The following is a 21,796-nucleotide window of genomic DNA, read 5'->3' as shown; positions in this document are numbered from 1 at the left end:
CTCCAAAATTGTCACCTCAAGTTAGCTTGTGTTCTGAGTAGAAACAAAAAGGGATATGAATTTGTTTCTGCATCTAAACTAAAATGTTTTCTGGTTACCATGAGAAAGTGGTACAGCATTATTCAGGAAACGTGTCTATGTGATAGAGAACTAACTACAAAAGCATAGAAAACATAGTTCAGAGGTGACCTCTGGATGTCATCTGGCCCAACCCCCTGCTCAAAACAGGTTCAGTCCAGCTCTGTCCTCTTCATTAGACAGATGAAGACAACAGTAAGATGGTCCTTAACCTGATTTTCTTAAGGCTCAAGTAACCAACTCACTCCCCCTCTTGTAGGCCATGTGTTCCAGCCCCATGTCATCTTGGTGGCCCTCCTTGGACTTGGTCCTGTATGTCAATACTGACCAGAAACATTGCTCTTGTAAAATGTGAAGTAAGCTGGCAGCTCATTACCAACTTGAATTTCTGTATTTTACATGGAGAATACACTTGAGTTTACCTATGGATATACAAAATATCTATGTGCACACATTTGATAGATGAGAAGGAATAGCATCTCCTCTTGCTTTTTCTTCTTACTTCACTGCTTTTCAGAAATATTTCAACTGGTTTCAGATCAATGAACTTTCTGTCAGGGATAATCTGGCACTTAGCCACAGGGCATGGTCAACTCTATCAGCTATAGAGAAGTGACCCTAATGTGCCTTTCAATTTAGATGAGAGGATTATAAAAAGCTCTCTTTGAGCACATCAGAACAGCCAGGTATATGGTGACTTCTGCCATTAACCCTGTGTTAGCAAGGCCAGGACTGAAAATAGAGCAGAGGACTTTTGAGGTACTTAGTAAAGAAGAGTGCAGTTAAACAAAACCAAATAAAAAGTCTATAGCAATACTTTTCAATCTGCTCCTCGGTATCAGCTGTTTTCTGTGTGGCTTGTATTGTGTCTCCTTTGCCAGTCACACTGATGTCACACTTCAGGTATCCCTTGGCCCCGGTCCTAATGTCAGCAGGGTCTGTGAGAAGCGCCCACTTGTCACAAAAATGATGACCTGTAAGATGAACAAACTTAAACACACAGCTAGAGTTGGGTGCAAAACACGCAAATGTTCATGCAAATTCACCCACAAGAAGCCCTTGCTACAGCCCTGCTTGATCAACCCTCCTCATGCAAGGTCCTAAAACTTTACATTAAGTCGTTGACCATCACCTTGGGTGTGTAAAGGAATGGGAGAGACCAGAGTGTGCTAGGATGCTCTGGGATCCCAGGGCTATGATCAACCCTCAGACACAGCTCTCCCATATAGTTATGAGGAAGAAATACAGACACTAAAGCAGTCTGACTAGTGATATAGACTGCTCACTTCAGTCAGGCTATATTTCTTCATTCATTAATTCAGGAGCCCTGAAGAGAGGATGGCCTGAATGATTCTGCTGTTTTGGCTTCAGATACCATAGCTGGGTGACATCTATAGCAAGTGGCCTAAATACAGCCATTCCTAAAGACTGAGACAAGATCTGATTCTTGAGTAATTGTGGAGGAAAGAAAGATATGTGTTCTGTGGATGATTGTAAAAACAGACACAATAATAATAATAATAATAAATGGGGGGGAGGGTAGATAATTTTCTCTTAGCTTCAAATTTTAGAAAGCACTGGACATCTCTGAAGATGGCAGGTCAGGTGGAGCCATGGTAACCTCTTCATCACTGCCTTCATTCTCTCCCCCTTTCTGGTCAGCCTCTATTCTCACCTTGAGCTCTCCTCACAATTTCTTCTATGCTCATTTCTCTCTCCCTACCTCCACCCATTCTACCCCAACACATGTGGTGGACCTTCAGCTGCTCTGCAACAAGCAGGTGGATTCAGGTTTTGTAAGCATTCAGGTGCCCACTCTTCTCCCTAAAGAAAAGCTGGGTCTGATAAGTGCATCCAGCAATGAGCAGATTGCCAAGATGTTTTTAAGGAAAATGTACCACCTACCTGGCTGGCCATACACTGTCCCCAGATCAACTTTAAAGGAGCCTATCAGCACACTCCCAATCAGTTTATGGTGCATAACCTGTTAGAAAAAGACAGATTAAAGAATGTCATTATCTCTCTTCTCAGCATAAGAAAGAGCAATCCAAAGATCACATTTGGTTCAGGGGTAATAAGCGGTGATGTTCAGCACCAGCCGAAGATGGCTGCACTTAGCTGCAGATACAGAGAGCATTTAAAATCTCTTCTTCCCCCATGCCTTGTGCCAATTTAGAAACCAATACAGTCATGTCCAGGTGGAATCACCGAGGTTCATCCCAGCTCCCAGGATTAAATATGTCAGGAATCCGATGGATGCATCTTCACAGCAGATGCATTTATATTACTTATCCTGTCAGTTTAAAATAAATCATAATAAATATAAACACATGGGGCACAGCTGGTTCCACATTAGGCTGCAGAAATTTTATCACTTTATTTGAAAGAGCTGGATTGCCATGTCAACTGAGTACACCCACAGGAGAAAGAATTAAAGTGTTTCTTTGCAATATTTCAATGTGAACAAAACCATGAGACTCAATTCTGCTTCACCCCCCACAATATTAATGAAGTCAGAGAAGTGATATAGATGTAAATGAGATGGCAGGCAGGCCCCAGTGAGTCTGTCTCCTTATCCTTCCTGCCAAGTAATGAACTTAATTTAATTCAATTTAATTCAAATTTAATTAATAATATTCCTTTGTCAGATGATTTCTGAATCTATGTCTTTGTGTGTCTGGTTTTCAAATATGTGTGTGTGTTCCATCTTTCAGACAAGGCAGATGCTAGCAACATATTCCAAAGGAAGATCGGCTCCGGAACTGCATTTGTGAAACAATATGACTCTCACCTTGGTTCTGAATAGTTTAAAAGGTTGAATGAAATCCATTCCTTGCTTGGGGAAAAGTTTCTGAAGGCAGCCTGTTTTATCTGGGAAACCTTGGCTGAACTGCAAAGAGAAACTAAACCCCTGGGTCCACAGAAGCTAAATCTAAATGTTGGGGCCAAATATCCACGCATCTGAGAGTATTTTAAGGATGTAGAGGACTTCATACCCTGCCTTTGGACCTGCACATCCTTGATAGAGATACAGGCCTTTTGTAATTTTTCACTGGATATTTCATGTGACTTCATTTTGTGCATTATTCTCCACAGTGCCTCTGTGATTTAGGGATCGTACTCACTTATCCTTGGTAAAACCTCACTTCAACATGGTGGGTGTTGAAGTAGAGCAGACAAAGGAGTAATTAAGATTGAACCCTGTTACTACAGCTTAAAAATTAAGTGACCTTTGTGTTGAAGAGAAGCCAGTGTGAAGCCATGGCTTCATAGACTGGTGCTGCTTTCTCTCAGTCCCTGCTGACACCAGGTCCCATCATAACATTGGAGCCTTACTCTGATGAAGCTGGACTAGGGCACCCATGGGGAAAGAAGCCATGAAAACTGAAGGGTTTCAAAATTACACTTTTGGAGGAACTACGTGGAAATGTCCAAATTGACTCTTTCCACCACAGGATGGGTGGAAGAGGGAAGTTGGCTATAGGCTTTCTGTGGCCAAAAAACAACAACAACAACAACAACAACAACAACAACAACAAAAATGAGTTATTTTATGATGCAGAAATGAGGATATATGGTAAATTCATATGGTCTTGTCTCAATGCTCTTTTGTTTTCTCTCCAGGGAATAACAAGATGTTCAGACAATGTTAGAAGTGTAACCCTCTACTCTAAGCTAGAGTAGAGGAGATTTGTTGTGTGAACTGTGATGTCCTTGGGTAAATGCCTTCTATTCCTACTGAAACAATGAGGGTTTCCACTCCTTGTAGGGCACGTGGCACTTTTAACTGCTGAGGAAATACCTCACTGCTTCCGTTTAGTGCTCTGCATCTTTCCTAGTATTTTTTCAAGAATATTTTTTTCTAATGCAGCAGATAATGTGAACATGAAGTTTATAGTGAATGCCTCCTGTCTTTGAGAGGGAGCATTGTACCTAATCTACATTGTACCTCATTAAGGGTTTGTGGCTTTCCAAATTTGATTGACTCTATAGATGGCTGAATGTTTTTCTTTGGATTTTTTGAATGAGGACAAAAATGAGTAGTGTTCAGCTAGGGAATATTTCACTACTAGAGATATAGGCTTAGCATGGAAGGAGCACCTAAGTTTTACTATGGCATTACTACAAGGTTGCTGGGATGCACTGGGAGATATTAATTAAATATATATATATATATCCCTTAGCAGGTGCTAAGAACCAGCTAATCTCATTTTTTCCTCAAATGTAGAGTTTTAATGCAGCTAGAATAACTGCTGATCTGATGCGCAATAGCACTAATCTTTTTTTGATTTCCTTGAGCTTCCAGATGCAGACGAGTTCATTTGCACAGATTAAATGAATTCAGTGCATGAGTGATTGCTATATAATGGAGGCTGCCAATCTTTGCTTTTCCTCAGGTGAGTTTCATGCTAAGAAAGTGCTGGGAATATTTCCATATCCCAGGGTTTCCTCCTCTCCCAAAGTGTGTTTCCTCTCTTATTTATTTCTATTCCTCTGATATGTTGCCTTCTCCAAAACTGTATTGCAAGGTAGTGATTTTCTGTTTTCAGCAGCATACATGAGCATTGCACTAGATTAGTATTTTCTTTTAAAAAGTCATTTTTTATCTAAAAGGCCTTCTTTAATTTCTTGGTCTTGCACCTTCAGAAGCTGTAAATCAAAATGTTCTCTGAAGCTGACAAAACTATGCAGATCGATACCAGTAAATACTGGCATATTCTCCCACACACTGCAACACCCTCAGAAAGCTGGCAATTTCCCCTCCTCCACGGGATATATGGAAGCATTATCTAAAGAATGCCAGATCCAAAAGACTGGTCATACCTTGGAGAAAAATAACTATACATCCCCAGCAGCAATAGTTCACAGAATTGTTCAGTATTATCCTGATACTAACCATGTCAGAGGAATGTATGGGGGCCATACGTTGTGATGTAAGTCATAACAGTGAGACAATATCTATCTCCATGCACAAAATGAGCCAGTGTCAGCCTGTAGTAAACTCTGTCCTCATGGATACATGAAGGTCAGGTGTGCAGATACCCTGCAGAGGTATGAATTTCATGTATCTGAGCTGTGGACAGCCCAAGAACTGCTGCTGAGGATAAGGTACCTGAATATTTCAGTTAGAAACAGTTGTATCTGAGGAACTGAAATAAGCCAGAATTTTCAACTTAGCCATTTGATACAAGGTGCAGCTTCAAAAAGACAAAGACAATGCTGACAACTGTTAACTAAGGTGAAGTTTCTCCTTCTACCTCACAGACTGCCAAGACAGCAACACATGTCCCTGAAAATGCACACCTAATCTTCCATTACATTTAGCTTTACATTCCTTCAAATCATTGTCAGCTGCCTTTCTTCCTTTTCCTCTCCCTCTCCTTCCTCCTTCCTACTCTTCATGCTGCCTTCATAGCACTCTTGGTACCTAAACTTATTTCACCTTTTAATTGCACTAAGAAGAAACATTTAGAGCCAAAATGACACAAACAACAATGACCTTTACTTACTGTACCGGGCTTTCCTAGGTACTTACAGAGATGTTGATTATTTTGTCAAATAGAAACACCTGTGGTCCAACAAAATCAAACACAAAGTACTGTGGAAAAAAAAAAAAAAAAGAAAAAAAAAAAAAAAGGACAGCAGATCAGAATCATCCTTGTGATGGTAGCAGCACTGTCAGCAACGTGTCCTGGTGAGAAACTGGGGGTGTGTGTGGCGAGGGGGGGGGGGGCGCGGGCACACAGAAAAGCCCTTCCTCTGCTCCCTGGATCACCATATCTATAACCCAGGCCCATTTGCCCTCTATCCAGTGGGCCCTCTCTCCTTGCATGGCTGCATAGCACTGCCCATGGCACTTACTCTGCATCAGAGGTTAATGTCAAAAGGGACAAGAGACATGAGGAAAGCCAAAAGAGTATTTGTTCTGGGAGTTGTTTTCATGTGATTTGTCACCAGCTGGGAAAAACGTACATCAAGGAAGGGTTAAAGCAGGAAAATGGTAGACAATGGAGGTTGTTGGTAGTTTAGACAAAGCTCCCAGATGGATCATTTGGAAAAATGATGAGGCACCAGTAGTGGGGTGAGGCAGGATGTGGTGGGGCAATCAGGGTGGACAGACCTTGAGAAGAGAAAGGGCAAAGAGAGCTAAAGTCAAGAGAGCCATTGCCAGTTCTTTTCCAAGCTTGAAACTCAAACAGCTCCTGGACAGACATCCCTACACAGACAGGCAGATGCTACCAACTTTTCCCATCCCTGTTCAAGCTACCATCCAGTGGAGAACACCCAGAACAGCTGAAGAAAGTGCCTTCCCCAGGAGAAATCACCGACCTCATTGTAGAAGGGGGCATTTGTTCCTTCTTTCACTGTTGTTTGCTTCTTCTCATCACCAATCTCAATGATCACCACCGGATCGATGTTCTCACCCACCAGCTGCCTGGCCTCGATGATGGTGATGGCAATCTGCAGGGTGCAAGGACACTGTGTACTCTCCCAGGCTCACATCCAGTCTACCCTGGGATTTCACAGGCACATAAGGGCTGTCACCCCCTCCTCACCTGGTAGTTCTGGGATTTCATCTCCTCTTCATGAATCCTAGGCACCAGCTTTGCCCTATGTCAATCACAAAACAGTTCATTAGGCATCTCTAGGCAAGAGTTACCACTTGGACATGTGTTGGAAAAACTAAACTGGCATTGTTTGTGGCAGGTAGCTTTGTCACGAGCTGTTAGGCTTGCTTTCCCCAGAAGTCACTCAAACACCATCAGAGGGACATGTGTGGTTGACAGGAGTAGCCCAAGGGCTCAGACTGTTATCAAATGAGGGCTGCATAGCGAGGTGAACCACAGTAGCTCTCCTTGGGCAAAGCCCATGCATACAGAAAGCAAAATAGCTCCCTCCTCTTCTGTTGGAATTTGGCTACAAGCACCGGTCTGCTTGTATCTCTCAGGAGCTCTGAGCACACTCAAGGACAGTTACTCAGCTTTGTAACAGGCAATTTGGTAAATACCACAGTTTGTAGCTGAGCAATTCCACTTTCCATGCAGAACGGTGCCCAGTTATTATTTTACCTTTTCCTATTGCTTCTCATGAAACGTGAAGAGGATGGCAGGTTCTCATCCAGTTCACATGGCAGAATTCAGTGTAATCATTCCTTGGGTACTACAGAATTTCATGCCTGGATATGTATGGCGTGTCTCTGTCTGTCATGTATCTGCTAATAGGGAAATGCTTTGCATCTGCACAACCCAGAGCAGCTACCTGCCATGCATGGGAATGATTTCTCACCCATTGATCCTGTCAAACCTGACTCCATTCCTCCCCCATATGAAAAAACAACTACACAAACACTTGGTTATAAATGTTGCTATCCCCTTTGGCTCATTTTCATTAGAAGTAGAGTTCAGGCCCTCTCAGCATTAATTTCAATCTCTCCCTGCACCTGGTGACAATCTGTCTTGAGCTGATAATATTTTGCCGAGAAGTACATCCCACTCCATCATCTGGAAGGAGTGAAGGGATCACTGCTGTCAGCAAATGGATTTTCTGTCAGCAGGTGTGCTGCTGTATGGCAATGCCATTCCCAGAAGGATGGAAAAAGTATTTTGGGGGATGTTAGATAAGATATGCCAAGGACAACCTTTTCCTCTTTGGGCTTAAGGATGCAAAAACACTGGACAAAGCATTGCTCATCGGGTCTTCCTCTTCCTCTTCTTGTCTTCCAAGAGTATCATGGTGAAGATTCTCAATTCCATCATGATCACCTGGTGAGTAAAACAACCAAGAAATCTTTATGCCTCTGACATTAGCAAACAAAAGATAACTTGGAGCAGTTAGCAGCAATGAATTCATCAACATGAGCTGAATATTTTGTTTATTTGGGTATCACAATTAGAGATCACAATTAGGACTTGTATGGAACAGCACAGATGAACAGCAGCTCCCCTTCTGTGCAAAGACATATACTGCATGTAAATGCCCCTCTCTTCACCCCACATTCATTTGCAACAGACACATATGCACCAGTGGTATCTGATTGCCTGATCTCTCATCTGCTAGAAAGATGGCAGGAGAGATTGTAAGGGTTTTTTTGCATGTATTTGCAGCAGCGAGTCTGCCATTCATGGTTTGTTATAATAGTGTGGCACCCTCCAGTTCCTTCCAACTAACCGAGGTGGATCCTAAATTTGAAATCATTTCTCACTTTTCCCTATTGCAGAGATGATGACCTGGAGATCAAGAACAGAAAAAGAGAGCTGAAGAACACAATTCATGGGATCTCTTATAGACAGCTATACTCAGATGAAACAAATTGCTTCTAGCAGTGCCTTTGCTAGTACTACTCCAAAGAGAGTCTCAGCAAGTAGCTCAGAGGTACACATCTACGTTTGGACAGAGAAGCCCTTCCCACACTGCTCCGCTTTGTCCTCCTAGTCCAAAGGAAGCACTACCAGCATCTCTGCCCCTTGCTGAGTGTGTTTATGTTCAATGCCTGCCTTGGGAAGGGACTTGTGTGTTTTGGGTGAAAGTTTAGAAATTGGTTGCCTGTAATTGATTCTGATACATACATATAAGCACAAAATGTTCATTGACTCTGGACTTGAACTATTTCTGGTCTAGAAGCTGCCAAGTGGCACCCACAAAACTATTGATGAGTTGCTCATCAACACCCAGTGGCTTTATGGAGACAGCTCTACAGCAGATGAAAGGAAATACATTCAAGTGCAATTTCTGCAAGTGCTCTATGGCACTGTGTTCCAAATACAAAACTAGACAAAGGGTTTTAATAGTGCTTCCCTGTCTCTCTGCAATGGTATGGTTCCTTGAGGAGTACTTAGAAACTGCTGATGGTAGCAAAGGACCGTCCACCATCTAGTCAATCTTACTTGGATTTCTCATTTTAGCACTCACCAGGTTTGAATGCATCTGCTCGTTTGGCAGCTGGATTCTACAATCCCCTACTCCAAGCAAACCACCAGCCTGGTACATACACAAGGGACTTTTGATATTGCTGCAAAGCAGCCAGGCATGTGCCAGCTCCAGCCTGGGTGCCCTACTGCCCTGTTAGGGCATCTCTGTGTTTGAGCTGACATACCTCTTAATGAAGGTTCCTCCACTATAAGTCTCGTATAACATACATGCTCTCTGTCTGCCCCTCTGGCTCTCATCTAATGTCCCCAGAACACAGGAAGGGGGAATTGTCCCTGTGTAGACATGGCTTGATTTGCACCCCTTGAGGGAAAGGCGTCTGTTAAGTTTTGCACCTGTAGCACTAAGCTCCCATGACAACCCCATATCCTATTTACTCTAGAGCATGCTGTTTGATTATGGGCTTGTAGTACTCTGTACTGTTTGCTATGTAAGCTAAAACAGATAAAACGTCCCTCTCCTCAGCTGGGAACAGGCATGTGCCAGTGTGATGTCCTGCCTGGACCACTCTTTACAAGCTTTTTACATGTTTTTTTTTTTTCTGTCAAGACATAAACTCTTTGCAATTTTTTTTTTATTATTTTTTTGTTTTGTTTTACAGTTCCATTCTCCTGACACTTTAATATCTGAATCAATATCCTTTTTTCACTCAATAACCATGTGTATGCTGTACATAACCGATCAGCAGGAATTATTCCCTTATGTGGATCCGTCAGATGGTTCAAAGAGTGACCACACTCCCTCATGGCATACTTTTAAGTCTCCTAAACCCAAATCCGCAGTCAACCCAAGAGAGAGCAGGTAACTTCTGTATTTTTACTACTTCAGACCCCTCTGCAAGAAGGCACTGATGAAATGTGTGAAGATCATAGAATATCTGAGTTGGCAGGGAGCCACAGAATCATCGAGTCCAACTCCTGGGTCCCCAAAGGACCACCCAATAAATAAGTAAATAAATAAAACAAGCCATGTGTCTGAGAGTGGTGTCCAAAGGCTTCTTGAACTCTTGCAGGCTCAGTGTCATGACCACTGTCCTGGGGAGCCTGTCCCAGTGCCCGACCACCCTCTGGGTGCAGAACCTTTTCCTAACCCCCAGCCTGACCCTCCCCTGTCCCAGCTCCATGCCAGTCCCTCAGGTCCTGTCGCTGTCCCCAGAGAGCAGAGCTCAGCGCCTGCCCCTCCACTCCCCTCGTGAGGGAGCTGCAGGCCCCATGAGGCCTCCCCTCAGCCTGCTCTGCTCTGGGATGAACAAACCAAGAGACCTCAACTTTTCCATTTAAGACCTCAACTTTTCCATTTAAACCAAGAGACCTCAACTTTTCCATTATGCAAGCATAAGATGCAGCATAAGGACCCCAATCCATGCAAAGACTCAAAGACAGTATTTGAAAAATCAGTTGCAGAGAACTGGATGCTTACATGGAAAACAGAAGCAAATTATAGAGTGGTATTTCTTGCAGAGCATGGTATATTTATAAAGCATAAGATAAATAAGATAAATAAACTCTAACATAACTGTAATTACTAAGAAGCTCAATAGTGCTTGGTTTTCTCTTTCTCTAAAAGCCAAGATCCCTTGCTGTAAGGACCAGAGGAAAATCTCTTTGTTTAAGGTAGTGCCCTTTAGCTAAATAGTGTTTATGACACAAAATAAGTATTCCTGTTTCTACCCAACAGTGAGTCAAAATACACATGGCTGGTTTATTGCAGCACTGTAATTCACAGGCTGAACTAAACCCTTAGGAGTCCATGTTTTAAAGATCCCATTAAATTTCAAGCATGAGATTGAAAAAAAAAAAAAATAAATAAATAAATAAATAAATGTAGCTGAAATATGAGTTTTGGTGAAGGTGAATGGGAGGTCTTTGGGGATAGGAGGAAAATAGCAGTGGTAGGGTGTTCTAGAGAATGTCTCCTTAGCTTGAGAACCAACAGTGTGTTATAGGGTAAGAAATAAAAGACTGCATGTCTTACAGATGTACCTATATCTGTTAAAAATTTAAAAAAACACTGCCATATACTTAAGAGGAGAACTGCTACTAGATAAACCTCCCAGATTTATTTAGCCAGCCTATCCAGCCCTCACAGACTACTCAATTTATGTTCTGCAGTTTTTAGAACAAGCAGATCTTCTGAAGGGATTATACAATGATGTATCTATCTCTAGACTATCTAGACTATAAATATAAAAATAATAGTAATAATAATAATAAAACTTTTAAAAACATGCCATCTATCTATGGAAATAATCAGGCTAACATTTTTGTTTTACTCTATCAGATACAGACAGCAGTCTGAGCTTGCAGGATCCGAAGGTGGATTTAACAACACAGTTAATATAAAAAGAATAATCTCTCTGTTTACATAAGAGCTATAAAAAGTTTACTGCCCATTTTATCAATATTAAGACACAATTCAAATGAGTTCACATGAAATTAGGTATAGTATAATCCCCAACTTGCTCTCGTCAGTTGCAGTATTGATTTATGGGGCCTTACCTAGTGCGTCTTTGTTTGCAATAGTCAACCCTTTCTCGCCTTTTTTCTTCTTCTTCAGCTTCATGCCAGCAAACAGCCCCTTTCTGAAAAATTAAGGAAAAACAATCATTGCAATAGCTTCCAGCCCTTCTCTGTGCTGGACTCTGATTTAAGGACCTGTTGAGAGAGAGATCTGATTTCCATGTGAGATCATTATATTATGATTTGCCTTCAATTGAAAGAAAACAAGGGAATGCTCTGGATTATTGCTTCATCTAATTTTGTTTATTTTTAAAATTTGGCAGTGTACAGACAAACATGACAAGAGAATAGCCAGAGCTTCTTTTCAAACCAAGACAGCAGGAAGAGACCAAAAAAGGAAATCCAAGTTTCCAGTTCTACTGATTTCTCCACACATAATTCTTATGCCTGCAATGAGACCAGAGATAAAAACTTCTTATAGATTATAGGGTCCAGGTCGAAAGCAGTTTCCCAGTGAATTAAGATAAACATAAAAGCATTTTTTTGAACTTTATTTGTAAGGATGTGAACTGTGCTGGTGGCACATCCACTGCAACAGCTTTTGCCATTTATTTATTTAGTTCTCACTCCCTCCCAGCAGCAAAGCCATGAGCAGAGCTGGACAAGAGTTTCTCCTCAAGCTGTGTTCCAGGGGTGCTTTAGAGCAACATCAACCCCAGCTACCACTGCATGTGGCTTTTCTGCTCCCACTCCTTCCTATTCTGCACTAAGGAATTATTCTGGTTTAAAACTAAGCCTACTAGAGCTCAGCGGGGTTTTAGGCAGATCATTTCTCAGATCATGCCTGGTTAAAGTTGCTCTACAGCCTCCGTGAGGAAACATCTCTATAAAAGTCATACAGTATTTTGCCCTCAAAAAAGAGTCTTATTTTTCCTTCCATAACCCAGTCCAAAGAAGGCAAAAGAAGGGCCATGAGCCCTCCTCCTTGGCTGCCAGCCAGCATCATCCCACCAAACACCTCTTTGCCCTCTGATGGGGTCCAGCAGCAGCAGTCCTGGAGAAGGACACTGATGCTGTTCTGACATTTCACAAGTGCAGAACAAACTATGACTATTAGACTAATAAATTTATCAGTCCTCAGTTCAGACATGACCTGCTGCTCCAACTTCTGCTCCTCCATGTCCCAGAGCCAAGGCAGGAGCTGATGCACTGCAAGGAAAAACCATGGGGGGGAGATGGGACTTCTGGCTGTCCCTGAGGAGGCCTCAGCATAGCATCTCTTCTCAGCAACATGAAAGAGAAACACCATTTTTGCATTAAAGCTGCACCCAGACTTCCCCTTTCAACTTAAGATTTTGAACAGGGGTTGAGGAGCAGCTGCTGTCCTGCAATTGCATCCCCAAGAGATTAAAGTGGGGAAATTTAGCACAGCTGTACTTTGGGAAAGGACTGGCTGGTTTTTGTTTATCTTCATTGTTTTCTTATCTCTTTTTCCTTTAATAAAGTGTGTTTTTAAGCTGCATGATTCATCATTTGAGAGGAGACTGGGGAGTGGAAATCGAATCACTGAGCACTGGAGTGTGTAGTTTAATTTTTCCAGGTTTCTGAAGGATTGAACCAGTGGTTAATAATGATCCTTAAAGTCTGCATGTGTCATCTCTTGGTGCCAAACTAGCTTTGGCAAAACAATTACAATAACATAGGAGACATACACAGAAGTTCCTCCTTAATGATAAACTGGGCAGTACTTGGAATAGGGGTGGGCATTAATGGTCTCTTGGCCTTGAATGCCTGAATTAAGACACAAAAAAATAAAAAGTAGAGAAACTGGGAAATTATTTTCACTAGATAAAACCACATGGACTTATTTTGAATTAACCAGACCACTCTGACATACTCAGAAATCCAAAGTCATTGCAAAGGATTTGTTTTGCTTTACTTCATGGTGAAAAATTCACGTTGTTGCAGATATTGCCTGATTGTTGTCAGCATAGTTATAATTTCACATTCTGTATACACAGCAGTGAAATAAATGGTTCTGTTTGCAGGCAATTTGGTCCTCTTCAATTTGAAATGTCACAAAAAAATATATCAGCATTGCTGAAACATTTCATTTTGAAATGTTGAAATTACATACTTTTATATTTTGAAAATAGACTTCTTTACAACTTATTTTTAAAGCTGAGACACTCACTGAAACCCACACAAATTTGTGAGCAGTGGTGGATTTCAACCCACCTCGAACTTCCCTTGTATTAGGGTACTGCTCTCTATCATTTTCCCAATTGTTGCTAGCATTAATTCAAGAGGAGGTCTCTACGGGCATGATTTCATACTACGTTTTTTTCCAAGGAAACAAATATACCTCACATTTCAGAGGGGGAAACAACCTATGGTGCTTGAGAATGTTGTGCTAGTAACTCCAGTGACAAAAAATACAGGTGGGGAAAGTGAAAACACAAAACATTTAGGATAATGGACATATTTTTTCAGGATTTCCATTGGTCACAAGCATGCAGGGATAAATAGTCAGCACATTTTCCCCTCTTGTCATCAGAGAAATTGTTCGCCTGAACTGGAGTAGCAATAAAAATAAGTTTTCTGGGAAAGTGTACAGTCCAGATAGCCAATCAAGCATGCATCCACTGAGCAAACCTGATAGCAATCAATGCTCAAACACCTGAAATCACCTGCAAACTCAAGGTGCATTTACTTGTGAAGGAAAAATTACTGCAAACCAGAAAGGGAAGCTGATATTTAAAATTCATATTCAGAGCAAGCGTGTTATGCTTAATGGCCAGGCCCAAGAGGAACATCGGCGATTCTGAGCGCAATCACAGAAAATTCACAACTTCCATGTCCCAAATAATGCCAAAACCCGACCAGTATTGGTGGAATACATTTAGAAAGTTGTTTTGTTTTGTTTTTAATGACCCAAGCAAAGCAGTAGTTAGAGGGCACCTGGAGAGGCAATGTCCATTAATAAAACCTGATGTAGAGACTGGGACATCTTCTATGATTTTTGTATGCAACACCAAGACAGATTAAAGACAGTATGATTATGGAATCACAGAATCCTTTAGGTTGGAAAAGACCTTCAAGATCATCAAGTCCAACTGCTAACCTCACCTACGGAGTCCCACTGCTAAGCCACGTCCCTTAGTCTCAAAGAGCAACAGAAAGAGCCAAGATTGAGATAAATCCACGGCAAGATTTGTCTTTGAAGCAAACCAGATTTCAGTCCCAGCCTGGCCCCACTAGTTATCTTGTCCAAAAACAACTGGGGCCATGCAGAGAAACATCCTTCAAAAATATCAGAGAGGCAGCCAGCACAAGTCATTTGCAGGGCTCAGCTTTGGGGAAGGAGGAGAGCACAGGGCCATTTCCCCAGATGTCAGGGTAGCATTCATTGCACGTGGCATTTGCCAATCCCCTCAGTAAAGGTCTAAGTCAAATAAATGAAATAGTGAAGAAATTAAAGGTATCAATCCCTCACAACAGAGAGACTCCGTCACTTTAATATGCAAACTGCTTGTCATCCAATGATAGTGCACAAGCTCCAAAGCTTGTGCACAAGGGTTGCATCCATGCTGTTTAACAAAATCATTTAGGCTCCTTAAGCATATTCTGTGATTACTCTCTTTAGATGATTTGTTCTTTTGGAAAGAAAAAAAGTAAGCTCTCCTCAAATTTCCACAAAAAGTAATGCTGTTTAACTCAACTTCAAGCCACAAATCTAATCTGTTGCTGAAAAGCAGAAAATTATTCCTTCCCCTCACCCCAAGATTGTGGAAATGTTCACAGGAAAATATTGCCAAGAAAGGAAAGTTCCAGGCTTCCATGCAGGTTCACCATTACATTGCCAAAGTTATTCATATCCCTAAGCCATGCACAAAACTGTTTGGAAGACCCAAAGATGTCGTGAGGAAGTATCTCCAGTGTTCCCCAGAGGATCTATGGCAATGCAAGAATCTGGTAGACCAGGAGGGATTTGATTATTTGATGTGCAGAAAAAGTCTTTCATCTGTCTTTGACCTGTGGTAGTGGTAGTGTTGATGAACTTCAATGGACATTTAGTCCCCATATACTACATGATGGATGGTTGGACCAGATGATCTTCAAGGTCTTTTCCAACCTTAATGATTCTGTGATGATACACTAATACAGACAAGGATTTTGTTCCTTCCTGGAGCCAGCAAGCTCATTTAAGAGACACTGAAACAAATTCACGTCCAAAGAGGAGGTAGAGAGAAAAGCCCCTACAGGCTACAGACGTACTTACCTTAGAGGTTTACCATTGCAATTGCTTTGATTAGAAGGAATTAGCAATTAGTCATCTCAGTTTATCATGAGAATTGCCAAACACAAACAGGACCAAATCTCTGAGCTCTGTCTGCATGAGAATTGTAAAAAATCTGAAGTAAGGACAACCTTTATTCTTCTGCATGTGTACAGTGATGATGTGAGTCCTAGTTTGACTGTGATCCATTGAGGTTTCCCAGAAGTAGTAAAGAAGAGCAGGATACCAACCACACAGCAACATTTGGTTATACTTGGACTATGCTGGAATTGCACCAGCAATCTATAAGCACAAGGGTTCATTTCCCATTATCAGTGCCACAGGTCCGCTGAGGCTCTGAATTCATTATCATACTTTCTGAAAAAGACTTACTAACTGTACTCCGCTCTCATCAAGATTTATCCCGGACAGCTTCCAGATTTCCAGCTTGTCGACTTTCCAAAACATCCTTTGATGCCCTTTCTTTTTCATTTAAGCTGTTCTGTCATCACAGAGACTTCATGATGACATCTTACACGGCATAATGTTCTCTCAGATATCCAATAATTGCAATTTGCAGGCTAATTTAAGGGCAAGCTGACAAGAAAGCACTTCAGACTTGTCAGCATGAGAGTACAAGTGACCTTACTACCCACTGAATCTCCTTGGAGTTTTTCAACATTAAGTTTAAACTTAGTTTCTTCTTGATCAAAAGACTTCCAGAAGTGCACGCTCTTAGAGAGTTACCATTTGGGGAGAATACCTTCTTTCTGCACGAATGGTCACACATCATGCATTCAATCTTCACTTCAGGACATGGGCAACAGTCTTCATCCCCAGCAGCAGGGGAGGCACTCATCTCTCCCAAATCTGGCATTGGCCTCCGGCATCCTAGGTGCTTTAATCATCAGCAGAAACAAGCAGGCACTTCTAGGGTGCAGGTTACCTAACTCACTCTAGACACTTGCTACAGGATTGAAGAAATCACTTTTTTTCCTCCATTACTTACAGCCCGAAGAACAACCATGCTGAGCTGTCTAAATGCAGGGGTGCATAGCTGGAGGAGGAACCTTCTGCCCCTTCCAAAAGGCCTCCCTCTCTGTGCAGCTTTCTCCTTGCCTGTCCAGGCAAAACCCAGTCCTGGACTTAAACTGCATCAGACAGAGATGCTTGTGAAGACCAGTATATACAGCCACGAGCCCTGGGATGGCTTTCTGTCATGCTGACACATGAACTGTGCTCCTGGTGGGCACAGAGGAACAGAACCACGGAGGTGGCAATGGGGGATCCCTGGAGACACAAAGGGCAGGCACAGAAACAAACCCAATTTTATCTGTTACATCCCCAGAGACCATCCAGAAGTCCCCACAGGGACAGCATGAATGAGCTGCCAGCACACTTCTGGCAGCAGAAAATCCTGAGTGGGGCAGCTGCCTTGCTTCCTCCCCAGAGCCCCTTCCTCCCTGGAAGCAGCAGCCTCAGCACAATTTTTTGGCATCATCAAAATTATTTAATTCAGAAATGATCAAAGGTTCCTGCAGCTCAGATCTGAGCCAGCTCCAGTGCCTAAGGACTGCAGAGCTGTGGATACACTAACTGCCTGGACTGGGAAAATGTTAGAAACATTTGAAGTAAGAGGAAAAAAAACTTTAGCCTTCTCACACATGAATATAAAGCTTTTTAGGTAGGTCTGCATCTTTGCATTTTGTTATTTGCATGTTGCATATTGTTAGGTTTCCTTTTTTTTTTTTTTCCTGCAGGTCCTTAAAATTCTGTCTCTTTCAACAAAACTTAGTTTTCCAAAGAATTTTGCAGTAGATCAAACAGTATTGCATTAGGGGAATATTCATCTCCACACAAGTACTTTCTATTTTCCTCAAATAATTGTCTAGGTTATGTATTTTCTTTTTCCTTTTTAATGCCAAAATATAAGAAAGATTCTCCGCCCATTTTATCACTTCCACAACATGTACTAGTCAAGGAAATTGATAGGAAAATTAAATTATCTCATCATTTAAACCATTCATTTCTAAGAATAAAACATAATTACAACACAAAGATGGGGCTTCAGAATAAGAACGCTAATCAATCTAAAACTATAATGCAAGTGTAATTGGATAAATCAACAACACCTTTTATTAAGCTAGTATCTAATTTCTGATAATAAATGAAGTTTCTGGGAAGAAATTAATCGCATTGCATTTAATTGTCACAAAGTGATGAATAAAATAATGTTTATATACTCGGTGAAACAGAAAGAAACACCTTAATGAACAGTTAATGGTGTATTAATTTCATGCCTTCTTTCCTCAGGATTACAGAGAAGCTAAATGAAATGAACAAACATTCCCTTATCTCTTTTGCCAGTGCAGGATTGCTTCATACAACATATTGTCAGATACTTCATCCTGATTCAGTAATGAGACTCCCTTTATCCCAAAATCCATTATTTCTGCTGTTGCTCCTTCACAGCCCAGCACCCTAGCTGTCTTAACTTGTTTCCATTCTTCCTGATTTCCTACTTGACAGGTCCAAGGATTTGCAGATGAAAACCTTCAGCTTCACGAAGGTGGATACACAATCCTGCATGACCAGCTGCTATTTAAAAATCAGCTGTGGCACACACACTGGTATCAGTCCTGAAATTTCTTTTTTTTTTTTTTCACATTGATGTGACACTATGGCACTACATGTCTTGTCTGAACTAATAATATATCATTAGCAATTCAGAAACAAAATTGCAAGGTGACAATACCACAGTCTGTGTTGTTTATACACTAACTCTTAACTAAGCAGTAATAGGCTCCACATTAGCCGTTACCACTCAGGAAGGAAAATCTTCTGTCTTTATATGTTGTTTATATTCTGATGTTTTATATGTCCATAAATCCATATAAATCTTCGGTTTACTGCACTGCAGCAGTCAAAAAGTGAAATTGGTCATTAGGAACTGTAGGAAATGAGATAAAAAATATGATAAAACATATACCACTAAATAATTGCATTTTGGCTACTGCTTGCTGCTCCAAATATCTCCTCTCAAAAAGGACACAAAACTCAGCAGTGGGCAGAAAACACTGCCAAGTGTGATCAGAGGGTGGCAATGGCTCCTGGAAGAGTCAGTTCAGATGGGAAAAGAGATGATAGCCTGTGTTTTTAAGGTAGTACACCAGGGTAAAAAAAATAATCCTGTGTGGCACTGAACACAGAACTGGCAGTCGACTTCACAGAGATGGTCCTGGAGTCTCTGGAAGCAGCAGCTCAGTGTCCAGCATGAGGCAGAAAAGCCAACACCATGCTGGGTGTCATCAGGACAGGTGTTAGGAACAAGCCAGCGGGTGTCATTGTGCCTCTAAAGCATTGATGAACCCACACGGAATCATAAACACCAGAAGTCATGCTGGATTTGAATCATGAATAGGTTCATTACAGCACTTCTGTCAAAATGATCAAAGCGCGCTGTACGAGCTTTTGCCAGAATTATGCCTAATCGGGCAGAAAGCCTGATAGTGAAAAACTAATCCATTCTTGGAGCACATTTGGACAGCAACGTGAGTTTATCTTCAATTAGTACTGCCTCCTGTGACTCTTGTGCTCTTGATCAGATATGTGTACTAACTGCGGCTGAAGGGGTATTTCGAAAAGAGCTGTAAAATAGGGAATGACATGGAGGAAATGAGCAGAGGAGTTTCTCAGCCCTCAAACCACTCAATCAGGTGACAAGTTTAAAAACAACTGAGCAAAAGTGTCCCTCAGCTTTACACATAAATCATACAACTCGTTGCAAGGAAAAAAGAGACCAAAGAATTCAAGAGGTTTCATGCGCATTTATGGAGTTTGCTGGTGGGGGGGGTCTAATGTCTATCCAGCTCAAACTGCATGAACTACTGATGACAGGTCACTGGCTCACACCTGTTCCCAGACTCATTTCCCAAGTATTCATCCTCAGTCCCTCTTGTGAGACAGAAACTGGAGGGAAGGAAACCTCACAGTCTGATCCAGTTGCTCCCACCGTCTTGGTCCTTTAATTTAGAAGTATTCATCTAGATGCTATTATACACAGAATGACTGAAAGATGTTCCAGCAGGGGAAATACCAGGTATATTCAGGCACACTCTGGACAAGTATAATTCAAACTTTGGAACTGTGAACACAATGTCACCACAATTTAAACTCCAGAGCTCTGAGGAGGCTTCAGAGATGGCAGCACCACAGCACAGGCCCTCTGCAAATGCCGACCATTTACCAGGTACACAAAGCCCTTGTTCTTCCCAGCCCTTCCCCTTCTGCAGGAGAGCAATGACTTGCTACTGACACGTTCAGCATTCTTGTACATGGTGAGTCACAACGGCAATGAAACCACATCTTGAACGTATGCAAACTAAGAGTCATACTCAGTAGCTTTTCTTATGTCAGTGCACAAAAACTGGCTAACAGACCTACTAAACACAGTCACACACCCACAAAATAAAGAATGCAGGTATTACACCCAGGGGGGTTATTTCTCTTGTTCCTGCACCACTTCAAGTCCTTTCCCTTCTCAAAGGGAGCTTGAGACATCACCATCCAGGCTCAGAAAATCTTACCTTGACTTCATGCAGGCAGAAGTGACTGCATAAAGCACAAGGCAGCATGGAAGAGACGAACAGAAGCCGTAATAATCACTCCTGCCATGAGCAAGTAAACATGCAGTAGAGGATTTGTGTATTTTCCTCCAGGAAGAAATCTTCAAATACGACCAGCTGAATTTAAATCAACCCTTGGAAGAGTTCCCCGAGGGCATCAGCCATACCTGTGGGCCTGAGGTGCCACTGCCGAGGGCTCCATCCTGCTGTTTTCCTTCCAGTCGCTGCCTTTTACATTGCAAGCAGGCTCTCCAAGCTCGTGTTTCCATATGCAGGCAGCAAGTAGAAAACCTGGTGCCTGGTCAGTCCAGTTGGTAAACACTGAACCGGAACAAAGACTTCTCCCTGTGCCAACATTAACTCCTCTTGCTCTGGGGAGATCTGCAGGAGCCACACGCTGCCCTCGTCCAACAGCACCGAGCTAGAAGGACTCTGAGATCTTACCACCAAGACATCTTGGAGGGGGTTGGTTTCCAGGGTGAGAAACCTTTCTCTGGGACTTTTCACCCATTTTAAGTATTTGTGTACTTGTGCTCAGTTATTATTAAGTTAGAATTTTGTTTTATTTTCTCATCTTTTTTTCCAATTCCACCTATGGCTTGCCTGACTCTTCTCTCTATTGCAGCCCAGCATACAAATCTCTGGGTTGTGTCTCTCCTTTCTTCTCCTCCCATCGTCCCAGTTAATACAGCATGTCATTTTTAGCCACTAAGCTTGCAAATTATTCACAACTCTTGCCTCCAGACTTGTATATACAGCTACTTCTTGACATTTCCTCTTGGACACACTCCAGTCCTTGCTGAGAACAGGTTACAGATGCACAGGACCTCTTTTGTTCTGCACTTCCCATAAGACCTTTTTCACGCTGTTCTTAACTTTTCCTGATGCAAATAAGAGGGAGCTGACCCATAGGGGGGAAGGACTACAGGCATGAGGCTGAACTCTCCAAGGACACCTTTGGAATTATGTATTTGAATTTTGGGGCAAATTCATTCTTCCCAAGATACATACTTAAGTTTCCTGCTATGATGAAGTGCCCGTAGCCTGTCACGCATCAGCGGTTTTACTGGAGTGAGAAGTGCAGCAGAGAGATGACAGAGCTTTGTGCAGTTTAACACAAGCGATTGGCCAGATTCAGATTTCTGTATTCTTTTGTTTCTCTTGGATGACTTCTGGGAGGTGGCTGCCTCTGCAGGCCTGCTGTTTGCTCTGTTTGGTTCAATGGGGCACAAGGTTGCAGCCAGGAAGCTGCCCTGCCCGACGGTGCCCCAGTCACAATCATTTGGCTTGAGCAGATTGGCAAAGCTCTGCTAGGAGGAGAAATGCTAATTAAATCAGGTATCTCATACAATCCTCTATCTCTAAAAAGCACATGCAAAATCCCTTTTTCTTCAGTGGAGCAGAAAATGATTTTTTTTTCATTCTTC

At 42.0% G+C, this 21,796-nt stretch overlaps 1 protein-coding gene across 1 annotated transcript in view; it reads right to left on the bottom strand.

Annotated features, from left to right (window-relative positions):
- FER1L6 (fer-1 like family member 6) overlaps nucleotides 1-20,607 on the bottom strand; it is a 73,486-nt gene extending 52,879 nt beyond the window's left edge. Inside the window, exons 1-8 of the mRNA XM_035319179.1 lie at nucleotides 20,537-20,607; nucleotides 11,505-11,587; nucleotides 7,718-7,841; nucleotides 6,636-6,690; nucleotides 6,409-6,540; nucleotides 5,615-5,677; nucleotides 1,984-2,062; nucleotides 896-1,052 (exon numbers count right to left, since the gene is read on the bottom strand). Coding sequence (XP_035175070.1) covers nucleotides 896-1,052; nucleotides 1,984-2,062; nucleotides 5,615-5,677; nucleotides 6,409-6,540; nucleotides 6,636-6,690; nucleotides 7,718-7,841; nucleotides 11,505-11,587; nucleotides 20,537-20,571 — 728 coding nt within the window. The 5' untranslated portion in view covers nucleotides 20,572-20,607. The remainder of the gene's footprint in view (nucleotides 1-895; nucleotides 1,053-1,983; nucleotides 2,063-5,614; nucleotides 5,678-6,408; nucleotides 6,541-6,635; nucleotides 6,691-7,717; nucleotides 7,842-11,504; nucleotides 11,588-20,536) is intronic.
- Nucleotides 20,608-21,796: the final 1,189 nt, after the last annotated feature.

This window comes from Oxyura jamaicensis, chromosome 2 (assembly GCF_011077185.1).
Source record: "Oxyura jamaicensis isolate SHBP4307 breed ruddy duck chromosome 2, BPBGC_Ojam_1.0, whole genome shotgun sequence".
Lineage (NCBI taxonomy): Eukaryota > Metazoa > Chordata > Aves > Anseriformes > Anatidae > Oxyura > Oxyura jamaicensis.
Note: the sequence above shows the minus strand (reverse complement) of the source record. Positions and strands in the feature narration are given on the sequence as shown.